This window comes from Tinamus guttatus, unplaced genomic scaffold, assembly GCF_059628265.1.
Source record: "Tinamus guttatus ecotype Peru unplaced genomic scaffold, ASM5962826v1 Tinamus_guttatus_pri_ptg000418l, whole genome shotgun sequence".
NCBI lineage: Eukaryota > Metazoa > Chordata > Aves > Tinamiformes > Tinamidae > Tinamus > Tinamus guttatus.
This window is the reverse complement of record NW_028288952.1, coordinates 174,068-186,355: the sequence shown is the minus strand read 5'-3', so window position 1 is coordinate 186,355 and position 12,288 is coordinate 174,068. Positions and strand designations below refer to the sequence as shown.

Sequence of the window (12,288 nt, the reverse complement as noted above, 5' to 3'; positions counted from 1 at the left end):
CCTAAATATCAGTGATATCATGCCATCAGCTTCAAATGAATTTGCTTGTCCTAAGGCCATGTGTCAAATTTTGTTTTGTAATATGCTCACACACAAGCAGCTATCCCCACTTATTTTTCTATTAATTTGAACTTTTTCCCAAGTAATATTAATGGCAAAGCTTAAGCAGTACTGGTAAAAGACCATAAGAATGGTTTAACTGTGCTCTGGCCATAACATAGGTTGTGAGGAAAGGAAGAGAGATGACTAAAGCCATAGGCAACCACCAGCCTTCCCTTAAATTGCTCCCCATAACAAATCCCCCAGATATCTTGTTAAGAGGAGCTCTCATCTCCTCTGTTTTGTCAGGGCAGTGTAAAGGGAAGAGTGGTAGAGGCAGGAGCTGGAAGCTCTTTTCTTCCAAACTTTAAGTACAGTACAAGTTATATGCCATGTATAGTTTTTAGACGCCTTCCATACATTTTCTAAAAATAAAAAGAGGAAGAGCTCCAGCTATGAAAATAAAAATCTCACCTTATTGTGTTCATACTTGTATGGAATTTTGAGGGTATCCATGGCTCTGATCATGGCCTGCATTGCTGTAAATATATTCTGATACACCAGTTTTGTAAAGCCCCTTTTGTCTTCATCAGAGTAACCTGATCCATGAATGATTCTCATCTGCTTGATGAATGTGCTTTTACCACTCTCTCCTGTGCCTGCAAGACAAATAAAAAGGATACACTTCAGTCACTGGACAAACAATTTTCCTGCACAAAGCAGACAGCTTCTTTAGTGCAGGGCATAACAGTGTCAAGTACTTATGCTGTTTACACAGTAACTACAACAACCAGTTTCATATCAAAACAGCAGTAACGTATAGTAACAACCTAAGCAACATTGAATTATAGCTTGTATTTTGAAGAAAAAATAGGAATAGAAAAAGGATAGCAATGAGAAAATAACTAAGCTAATACCTAAAACAAAAAAACACACTCCAAAATATCTAGAGTATACTGCTGCATAATGAACTTCTAAGCATAAATTTCCATTCCTGAAGATAAAATTCTCAACATCATCTAACTTTGGGGAATTACTATCACAAAATAAAAATCAGAAAACTATTAAAAATATATCATCTTAGTTGACCAAATTTCAGAACATTATGATATGTAGCAATATAAAACCCATAGATAAGCTTGTTTAAAAAAAAGGGGGGGAGGGGGGAAGCAGTGTAACAATCACAGCTCTGCAAACTTTAACCTCTGAAACAAATGAAATCAGCCATAATTAATGGCATAATTAACGGGCAACCATTCCTTACTTTAAATTTCTGTGTCTGCGTACTTTAGACAAAACACAAATGATTATTTTTTCAATTAATTTTTAAAATATTTCTCCATTTAAAATTAAGATCTGCCTGTTGGAAATTTCATGCAGGATATATCGCCTAACATTTTTCTTTTGCCCCAACTCAGTGGGCTCATTCTCTATGATTAGAAGGGCTTATCTAAATTACTCATGTGATTTGTTTTCTTATAGGGAGAAGCTGAAATCTCAAAGGAACAGTTGCACAGCCATATGAACACTTGTATGTTCACCTAGCTACTTAGCCCTCCTAGAAATGCCACATATTCACCTGAATGCATTGTTCAGTGCTGTGCTTCTCAGCCTTTTCAGCCCAGATATTATTTTGATCATTTTTATAAAGCTTTTATGCATCATGGCTTCCAAGACAAAGTGAGTCTTATACCTTACCTGATGTTTTAGAGTCTCATCAGAGAAATGTATTTCACAAGCAGAGAAATGTAATGTTAGAGCCTGAATCTGCACTGGCAACCCATAATTATTTCAGAGGTAGTGCACACTGCAAAAAAAAAAATCCTACCTGGAAGCCTCTGAAAAATTTTGCTCTTTACCAAAGACTTTGCTTTGAAATCTTCAGTCCCATCTCCCCTATGCATAAAACAACCTTTCAACATAAGTCTTCCTTACCCACATGTAGAGAAATACTGTGCTGGGAATCTGCACTGTGCTGAGAATCTGCACCACCTGCGCCTTGCTGATAATGTACTGGGGAGTGTTAGTGAGTTGTCCTTGGCCGGCTGGGAATGGGGAGCTATGTGGGAAAGAGTAGATAGCCGACGCTGGTAAACAACTTTGCAGAGCTGGGAAAGAGCCTATGCGGCCGGGACATAGCAACCCCCCTTAGCAACCAATCGTAGCTAACCTGGATATCCCTCAGATGCTTGTAGGTATAAATATATGTGCACTTCCGCTAATAAACGGTGCAAGATCTAAACTCATATTGGGATCGTGTCTTGTAATCCGGCTCGGCTCCCGTAAAGGCCTGTGCAGTTGTCCTGCGCCTGGTTCCAACATCTGGCGCCCGAACAGGGACCCAACGGCAGGGTCGTCGGGACCTGGCGGCAGGAAGGTGCTGTGGCAGGTCGGAGATCCTGGATAGCCACGGCTGACGGGGGAAGATCCGCGGGCGGAAGATCCGGGGTCACCGCGGCTTGACGGAGGATCGCGGAAAATCCAGGGTCACCACAGCGTGACGGAGGATTGAGGAGCTGGGAAGCGGCGTCCGGTGTGAGGTACCCACACCGCCGGGACAGTGCTGGGCACAGGGTCTAGGGGCGGGGGCGGTTGAGCCGTCGGGGCCCCTCCGCGAAGACCGCCTTAAGCATGGACTGGGAGGCGGCAACACAGCTGTTATCACAGATTCTCACTAAGCGAGAGGCGGCTGTGAGTACGAAAAAACTCCATGAGTTGTTAAAATGGGCCAGAGAACAGGGCCACTTTTCAGATCCTGCCACTGTGTTTAGTGTTACAGAGTGGCGGGAGATCGGGGATTCGTTATGGGAATCCACGATCAGCGGAAGCAAATCCGCTAAAGAGATGGGATCCACCTGGAAAGAAGTTAAGAACCATCTCTGCCAGATGACTGCTGAGAAGAAGGTGGCCATGGCGGCTTCGGAAATTTTGGGAGCGGAATCTGAGGTTTCACCATTTGGTGGGGGAATGAATGTTACTCCAAGGGGCGTTGTCGCCAGATCCCGAAAGACTGCGGCTGAAATTGCCGAGGAGGCTGGCCTTGGCTCCGAGCCAGGTAGAGCTGACGCTTATCGAGAAGCTTCTGCTCCTCCGGAGGAGGCAGGCTCACCAGCGGGGGCTAAGGGAGGGGCCGAGGCAGCGAGAATGCCGGCAAAAGGCTCGCGAAAATTAGTAAATAGCGACAGTGAGAATACATCTGATGATGAGGGTATGGTAAACCGGCAGGGTAGAGAGAGACCATCTGATAGAGCGCTGAGGAAGGCAATTAAAGAACTGCAGAGTCTAGGTCTCGGGGGCCGAACCATGGGGGATGTTCGAGTTACCTCTGGTGAGGGTATTACGGTACGGCCTGCAAGCGGCGGCAGATGGACGGGAGTGATTAAGGATGCCATCCTGGAAGGCGAGTGGGAGGCTGCATCAGCTATAGCGTGTCCGGTAATACTCCAGCAGCAGGCAGATGGTAATGTAGAGGCTAGGTGGAAGGCTTTTGATTGGAAGATATTACAGCAATTACGACAGACGGTTACAAACTATGGCTTGCATTCGGAACCAGCAAAGCAGATGTTACAGTTTCTGTTTAGTTCTGAGCTTGTACTTCCCGGGGACTGCGGCCAGATTGCCCGATTGCTGCTCTCTCCAGCGCAGTTTATTTTATGGGAACGAGAGTGGGAGAGGCAGGCTCAGAGGGTGTGCGATCGACCTCGGGTAGCCGGAGACCCTATGGACGGCGTGCGTGTAGAGATGATTTGTGGCAAGGGGCACTTTTCCAACCAGATGGTACAATTGACCTATAATGTGGCCTTGCTTACCGCGGCCGCAGAGACAGCCCTGGCCGCCTTGCTTGCATTGCCTGCCGAGAAAAAAGCCCCCTCCTTTACTACGATCAAGCAAGGAGGCACAGAGTCATTCACGGCTTTTGTGGATCGGTTGGTGCAAGCTCTGGAACAGGCACCCGAGTTATCAGATGAGCTGCGTAAACAGATGTTGCGAATGCTAGCGTTTGAGAATGCGAGCCCAAAATGTAAGAACATGATATTAAACCTGCCGCGTGATGCCCCTATTGAAATAATGCTTGAGGAAGTATCCAAAAGAGAAAGAAACGGCCCAGCAGCATTCCTCTCGGAAGCGCTGCAGGCTCAGTCTGAACTATTAGAGTGAGCGTTTCAGTCACAGACTCGGGTCCTTGCGGCGGCACTGCGGCCTCTCTCCGAGACACAGCGGGGCCCACCCCCTAGGAAGCCCAGAAGATGTTTCAGGTGTGGCAAACGAGGGCACATGAAGCGACAGTGCCCACAGGGGGAAGTGTGGTGTCCGAGCTGCCGATCGGACTCACATGCGCCTGAGGCATGTCCCCATTCGGGAAACGGCAATCTGAGTGCGTCACGGAGCCGCGCGAAGAAAATAGTAGCTCCTGCCCCAGCCTCTGCGGCGATTCCGGTTTGCGACCAGCCACTCGCGGCAGCTTGGGGGTCGACTTGGCAACCGCAATAGATGTAACCCTTATAGACTGTAATCCGGTCCGCATTCCAACAACTATGCGGGGGCCTCTCCACCCCTCCAAGAAAAATCTAGGCGCTTTACTAATTGGTCGCTCCTCTGCTGGAATGCAAGGGATTATGGTCTGTCCTGGGGTGATTGATGCAGATTCCACCGGGACTATCGAAATTATGGCTTACACCTATTCACCTCCGGTGTTTATACCCAAGAGCAGTAAGATAGCTCAGTTGGTACCCTTGAGCAATCTCATGGCTGGCTTTGCCCCTACTGCTGACGATCGACCAGAAAGGGGAGAGGACGGATTCGGCTCTACAGGGGGATTGGTGTGCTTAACCTTGAATATGCGAAAAAGACCAACGTTACCAGTAACCATGACCTGCCAGGGGCAGCAGATCACCTTTGATGCCTTATTCGACACGGGAGCCGACGTGACGATAATCTCCCGGAGGCTCTGGCCGAGCAGCTGGCCATTACGACCCGCTATAGGGAGTGTTGATGGCATTGGAGGTGTGGCAACAGCATATGAAAGCAGAGTACCCGTCACCTTGACCATCGATGGGAAGACAATAACATCACGGGTAACAATCCTTGCCTTGCCTTTCGGTGTAAATGCCCTGATTGGTCGTGAGTGCATGTCCCAGCTGGGGGTGGTTTTGACTACCACCGATTCGGTTTTCTCGCAGCGGCCGCTGTCAGGCAGCCATTAAAGATCACTTGGAAAACAGCCGACCCGGTTTGGGTCGAGCAGTGGCCGCTAAGCGCAGAAAGGCTGCAAATCGCGCATCAGCTGGTGAAAGAACAATTAGATGCTGGCCATTTGAAATCCTCCACTAGCCCCTGGAATACCCCAATTTTTGTTATTCCAAAAAAGTCTGGCAAATTTCGACTGCTACACGATCTGAGAAAGGTAAATGAGCAGATGGAACCTATGGGTGCGCTGCAGCCAGGGATTCCATCCCCTGCCATGTTACCCCAAGGGTGGGATTTATTGATTGTGGATTTAAAAGACTGTTTCTATACCATTCCCTTACATCCGGAGGACTCCTCGAGGTTCGCCTTCACGCTACCTTCGGTGAACCGTGCAGAGCCTGCACAGCGCTTCCAATGGGTCGTCCTGCCTCAAGGCATGCGAAACAGCCCCACCATGTGTCAGATGTTTGTCGCTGCTACCTTACAGCCTCTCCGACAACGATGGCCTGATACCATCATCTACCACTATATGGACGACATCCTGTTTGCCCGAAAGACTCGATTCACGACAGAGGATGAGGAAGCAATCGCCAACACACTCAGCAGCTCTGGTCTGGTCATCGCTCCGGAAAAGGTACAGCATACCAGCCCATGGAAATACCTTGGCTGGGTTATTACAGAATCCACAGTCGCTCCTCAAAAGGTTACCTTACATGTGAATTTACGTACATTAACTGATGTGCAGACCCTAATGGGAGATCTACAATGGGTGCGTTCATTGCTGGGTATTTCTAATGAGGACCTTGAGCCACTACGTCCTTTGCTCAAAGGTACAGACGCTGGGAAGCCGATTTCGCTCACGCCAGCGCAGCAAGCCTGTGTCGAACGATTAGGGGAGTTAGTAGCTACGCGCTTATGCCCACGGTATCTTCCAGGATTGCCTTTGCGCCTTCTCATTCTTTCACGGGAGAATTCCCTCACGGCGGTAGTCATGCAGTGGCAAAAGAAAAAAGGGGGAGAAGACTACCTTGCAGTTTTAGAATGGATTTTCTCCTCAGTTCAACCGTGCAAGAGCGTGACCCCTTGGTTGGAAGCGGTGGCTCACATGATCCGCCGTGGGAGAATTCGGGTGCTGGCAGTCTCAGGGGGTGAGCCGGCGGCGATCCACCTTCCCCTGCAGGCGGCAGATTTGGAATGGGCCCTGTGGCACTCCACTGCGCTGCAGCTAGCGCTCCTGGAGTTCCCTGGGGAGGTGACTTCGGAAAGGCCTGCAGGAAAGCTTGGTCACTTCCTTACCAGCTATTCGTGGGTAGAAAGACCAAAGTGTGTAGAAAGACCTCTGTGTGATGGCCTCACAGTATTCACGGATGCAGGGAAATCTTCCAGAAGGGCAGCCATCACCTGGAAGGAGAAAGACCTATGGAAAGCCCACACCCTACAAGCAGTAGAAGGTGACTCGTTGCAGACTTTAGAATTGGCAGCTGTCGCATGGGCGCTGATGCACTGGAAGGACATTCCGTTGAATATTGTATCGGACTCCCTGTACGTCGTCGGAGTAGTACAGCGAATTGAGGATGCTCTTTTGAAAGAAACTTCTAACCAGCGATTGTTCCAGCTGTTTCTACAAATCAAAAGAGCGGTGAGGTGGCGTTCGACAGCATTCTGTATCATCCACGTCCGGAGTCATCAATGGACACTAGGTTTGGGGGAGGGTAACGATCGGGCTGACCGGTTAGTGAGCTTGGTGCGCGAGCATGGGCCACTAAGTTGTTTTGAAATCGCCCGTATTGCTCATGAACAGTTCCACACTAATGCCAAAGGCCTGACCTGGATGTATGGTATAACTATGTCCGATGCCCGCGGAATTGTGCAGGCCTGTCCCCAATGTTGTCATCACGGGCCAGGTCTGGGCATTGGTGTGAATCCCAGGGGCCTGAAGGCATTAGAGATATGGCAGATGGATGTCACACATGTTCCGGAGTTTGCTCGACTTAAGTATGTGCATGTGTCTATTGATACTTACTCGCATGTAATATGGGCAACCGCTCAGCCTGGGGAAAGAGCCCTTCATGTGAAAAAACATCTAACCGCTTGCTTTGCAGTATTAGGAGTCCCAGAAGTGATTAAGACAGACAATGGTCCGGCATATGCCAGTGACAGTGTTCGTCAGTTTTTTGAGAAATGGGGTATTAAGCATGTCAAGGGAATTCCAAACTCACCCACTGGCCAAGCCATGGTAGAACGGGCTAATCGCACCTTAAAAGATTACCTGATGAAATTTAAGGAAATGACAGACCCAAAAGAACGGTTGTCCTATACACTGTTTGTATTAAACCATCTTTGTGTGTTTGGAGATGACACGGAACCCCCCATGTGGGTGCACGCGCAGCGGGTCCGTAGTCAAAAGATACAAGAATCATCTATGAGCGTGCACTGCTGGCACCCTCGAACCGGGTTATGGGAGGGTCCAGCAGAAGTTGTATTCAATGGTCGAGGGCATATGTGTGTTTCTACACCCACAGGTCCACTATGGGTTCCCAGCAGATGGACTCGCCCTGCGAAAGGACCCACGGATATGAGGGAGCGTCCTGTCGGAAGGGACATGCAGGACAGTGGTGGGCAGCAGCGTTGCTGATGTTCTGGGTACTGGGCTCTGGGACAGAAGGGGCTCCAGGTTACCATCCACGATTGTTTGATCCTCGACAAAACATCTGGGTGACCTTAGCTCGAGAGCTAAATACCACGCGCTTCTGCGCTAGTCTGGCCACCCCTAGTACCCCCTTTGTAACATGTCTAGTTGGGGTACCTGTAAACGAGACCACGTGGAAGTATTTCTGGAATGCAGTAAAGGCAATGCCGTCTTTGGGAATCCTCAAACTTTGAAAAGATTGACAGTACTCGAGAACTTGGCAACGGGAATCAACCATTTCGATCTTTGGAGCCACAACCTGCCTGCAGGGCCTGAACCACAGGAGATAGAGTTAATAGATTCTCTTAATGCTTCTATTTGCCTTTATATTAATGCATCGTATAAGGGTTGCGCTTCGGGTTATAGTAATAATTGTCGCAGTAGCTCTCAGGCGCCCACCTGGTTGTACCCAATCGGCAACGGGAGTCGTTGGAATAAATGGTGTGGTAAGATGTCCCACAATTCCTCACATCCGGGATCCAGCCCTGTAACCCCTCGAACGTTGCCTGCAGGATATTTTCTCATATGCGGCAACCGGGCTTGGTCCGGAATTCCATCAAAGCCCATAGGGGGTCCATGTACAGTAGGCCAAGTAAGTATGGCTTTGCCCTGGGTCCATCCTAACAGCACCAGGGTCAAAAGAAGAACTCGACGAATGGCACGTAGCATAACCCAGACGGAGGACTGTAATGACAACGTCCGTCTCTGGTCCAAGTGGGAAGTAATTTTGACATCCTTCTTTGTACCGGGGGCGGCAGCGGCGCGAGCTCACAAAGTCCTAGACACCCTATCCTGCTGGGTGGTTAAACAAGCAAATGTCACCAGTCATGTCCTCTCTAATCTTGCGCTAGATTTATCACAGATGCAACACGCGGTGCTACAAAACAGAGCGGCCATCGACTTCCTGCTGCTAGCCCATGGGCACGGATGTGAAGATTTTGAAGGAATGTGCTGTATGGATCTGCAAGACCACTCTAAGGCAATCCACCAGCAAATCCAACAGCTGATGGAACACGCCCAGAAGATACAAAAAGATGTGGGCTTCTTTGGACTGGATGGGTTAACTAACTTATTGGGTATTGGTGGGTGGCTGAAATCCTTGCTTAAAACAGGTTTAATGCTTTTGATTATTATACTTTTAATCCTAGGCTTAGTCAGCTGTGCCTTTGCATGCTTAAGGCGAATGCTATCCTCCCTTACTCATAACGCCTGGTTAATGCAAAAGAAAAAAGGAGGACTTATAGAGGAATGGCTTGGAGATCGAGGACACCTTACGGCTCCAGGCGGTTGGTAAAACCTCGGTGTTGAAATGATCGAGAGTCCTTGAACTGCCCATCAGCAGATCAATAGACAACAGACGCTGCTCAGCAGGACGTCGGACTCTTTGACTGGGAAGACCTTGCAGACCAACACAGACTTGGGGATGGGTGCATGTATTAGTAAATCGCGGCTAATGTTACTAGTTGTTCTATTGCTTATGCCTTGTAGTTTTTGGCTGTGTTTTTGCATGTTCTAGACATAAGGTATTCTGTTTTTGCATGTTCTAGACATAAGGTATTCTGTTTTTGCATGTTCTAGACATAAGGTATTCTCACTTACCAGCAAGGCTTGATTAGTGCAAAAGAAAAAAGGGGGAATTGTAGAGAAATACTGTGCTGGGAATCTGCACTGTGCTGGGAATCTGCACTGTGCTGAGAATCTGCACCACCTGCGCCTTGCTGATAATGTACTGGGGAGTGTTAGTGAGTTGTCCTTGGCCGGCTGGGAATGGGGAGCTATGTGGGAAAGAGTAGATAGCCGACGCTGGTAAACAACTTTGCAGAGCTGGGAAAGAGCCTATGCGGCCGGGACATAGCAACCCCCCTTAGCAACCAATCGTAGCTAACCTGGATATCCCTCAGATGCTTATAGGTATAAATATATGTGCACTTCCGCTAATAAACGGTGCAAGATCTAAACTCATATTGGGATCGTGTCTTGTAATCCGGCTCGGCTCCCGTAAAGGCCTGTGCAGTTGTCCTGCGCCTGGTTCCAACACCCACACCCTCCCAAAAAAACAAGCTCAGTGTTATATACAGACTTATTTTACTTTCCCAGGAAGACAAACAATTGCTTTGGTAATGAAAAAGAACCTTCTCCAAAATTATAAAGTTAGACTGAGACTGCTCCCACATCAAGTCTTTGATCAATCCCTCAGCCCATGCCACATTCAAACGCGGTGCACCTACCCCCCCAACCATCTCTGCGGGGTGATGCCAGGCCCCAGACAGAAGTCTCTCCTGCAGCATGATAACTGCATATTAGCCAAACGGGGGTCACTGCAGAAAGGATGATGCGTTATAGGCAGTACTTAGTCCTTGATCAATACTAAGTTTATATCTTCCAATTCATCCTAGCTACTGATATCTTTATACTTTTGGAATCTATCAAAGGAGAGCAAACAAGCTCTCTTGAGTTCACCGCTCTCTCTTTCAGTTCACCGCTTATACCCCTTTACAGGTGGATGACCCAACTGATGTCTCAAGTACTAAGACTCTAATTTGAGACTAAATTTCAATATACAATGGTAACTGGAGTCACGGGGTAGATACAAAGTTTGTTATAATCATTACTTACTATTGTAACTGCAATATTTTCTGTATATATATTCTTGTAGAACTAGACTCCCTGCCTTTTCTGTAAATTCCCCTGTCTAATGTACCAATGTGCAATCACTCGCTTAACTGCATCATGTTTAGGGCATGTAATATTAACACCTAAGCAATTTCATGTGAAGCTTGAGTGACTATAGACACGGGGTGGATAATGAGGAAGAAGTGTTTGTGGAAAAATTGTTTGAAAGCAGGAACTGACAGGAAAACTAGGGCCTAACAGAAGTTTTGGAATTACAAAGCTCGCTTGGGGTGCTACACAGTTGCCACTTCCAGGATGGCTGCTGCACACGGACTCAGCTCCTCCACGGTTCCCTGGGCAACACAATCTGCCCTCCTCGCAGCTGCAAAGGGGAGTAACGGAGGATGGAGCGGAGTGAAGACACCGCGGCCAAACTCTGTTGCGCTCCCTGTGCTGGGCTGCTGATAAGCCGCACAGTGGCTGTCTAATGGGAGATATACGATAACAAGTCCGGTGCTGAGCCAGCAAAGGTGGCAAATCACTCCTTTCAGATGAACTTTGCTTGAACTTTGCTCATTATAATGTGAAAACCATACCTCCATCCCAAAAGTTACCCACCTCCGAGGTACGACCACCCCTCACTGAGCATGCGCTCTAGATTTTCGGTTGACTGTACCTTTAAATGAAAGCGAGAAACTTTTTCACCAATCAATAACAATATTAAGTATGACTCTAGTCACTCAAGCTCCACCTGAATGTAAAGAAAAGTATAAAAGGTGAACTAAGGATGAAAAGTCTGGGGGGAAGAAATCATCGTAATTCCTGGGTCAGTCGACAGGCTGAGTCCCCTTCCCTCCCCTTGCGCTGGGACACTACCTGAGGAGACTAAGAAGTGAGAGGGAAGAATCCATCATAAATCCTGGATCAGTTGATGCGCTGATCCCCCTTTCCTCTCCCTCGGGTTGGGACGCCGCCTGAGGAGACTCGAGACTGAGAGCCCTCTCCCATCTTCTGGGGTGAGTGATGATTGCACATTCGTACATCAGAGCTAGCTAAAACCCCACGCTCTAGTAGAGCATTTCCTGTACTGACATCTGAAACCTGCTTTGTAAATGTTGCATTTGAATAAATCATACTGTTTGTGAACTCAGCTACTTGTTTGGGGGGAGGCGATCGGACCTACAGTTGACAGACTGTTCGTGCATCAGATACTGCCAGAGTCGAGCTTATAGTTGATCAAACTATTTGGGAACTCGATTCGCTCCTAGGAAGGCGATCGGACCTACAGTCCACAGACTGTTTGTGAATCCGATACTGATTTGATATCTCCTTTCCCCCCCACCACCACTACGGCTTTCAAACTGCAACATTTTCAGAAGACACTTCAAATATTAATGGGGGCTCTGAAGATGAAAAAAAAAGTGTCCATTTACACATTTAAGATAATTATTTTGCAGTGCTACAGAATGTTGCAAAGATGAAGACTGGAAGGTTAGACTTTCCTTTATGATATGCGAATTTGCTTTTGTGATGTGCTTGAAAAGTGGGGTGATCTGCAGACTAGTCAGTTCTTTATACCTAACCCAGAAATAAAGAGGTGGAATTATATTTTAGGATCAAATAGGGAGTCAGAGATAGCAAAACAATTAGCGTTTCTTTAAAAAGTCCCTAGTTTCCTGGCGGGAGGAAGAGAACGACAGGGAGCCCCCATGACAGAAGCGGAGGTAATAAAAGCCTTAATTTGACCACTGTGTGCCTTG

The 12,288-nt window shown here is 47.8% G+C and overlaps 1 protein-coding gene across 1 annotated transcript in view; it reads right to left on the bottom strand.

The window, feature by feature from the left end:
• Positions 1 to 436: 436 nt before the first annotated feature.
• The window catches only part of LOC148593305 (guanine nucleotide-binding protein G(q) subunit alpha-like), a 29,035-nt gene continuing 17,183 nt past the window's right edge, over positions 437 to 12,288 (bottom strand). Inside the window, exon 2 of the mRNA XM_088531443.1 lies at positions 437 to 698. Coding sequence (XP_088387569.1) covers positions 493 to 698 — 206 coding nt within the window. The 3' untranslated portion in view covers positions 437 to 492. The remainder of the gene's footprint in view (positions 699 to 12,288) is intronic.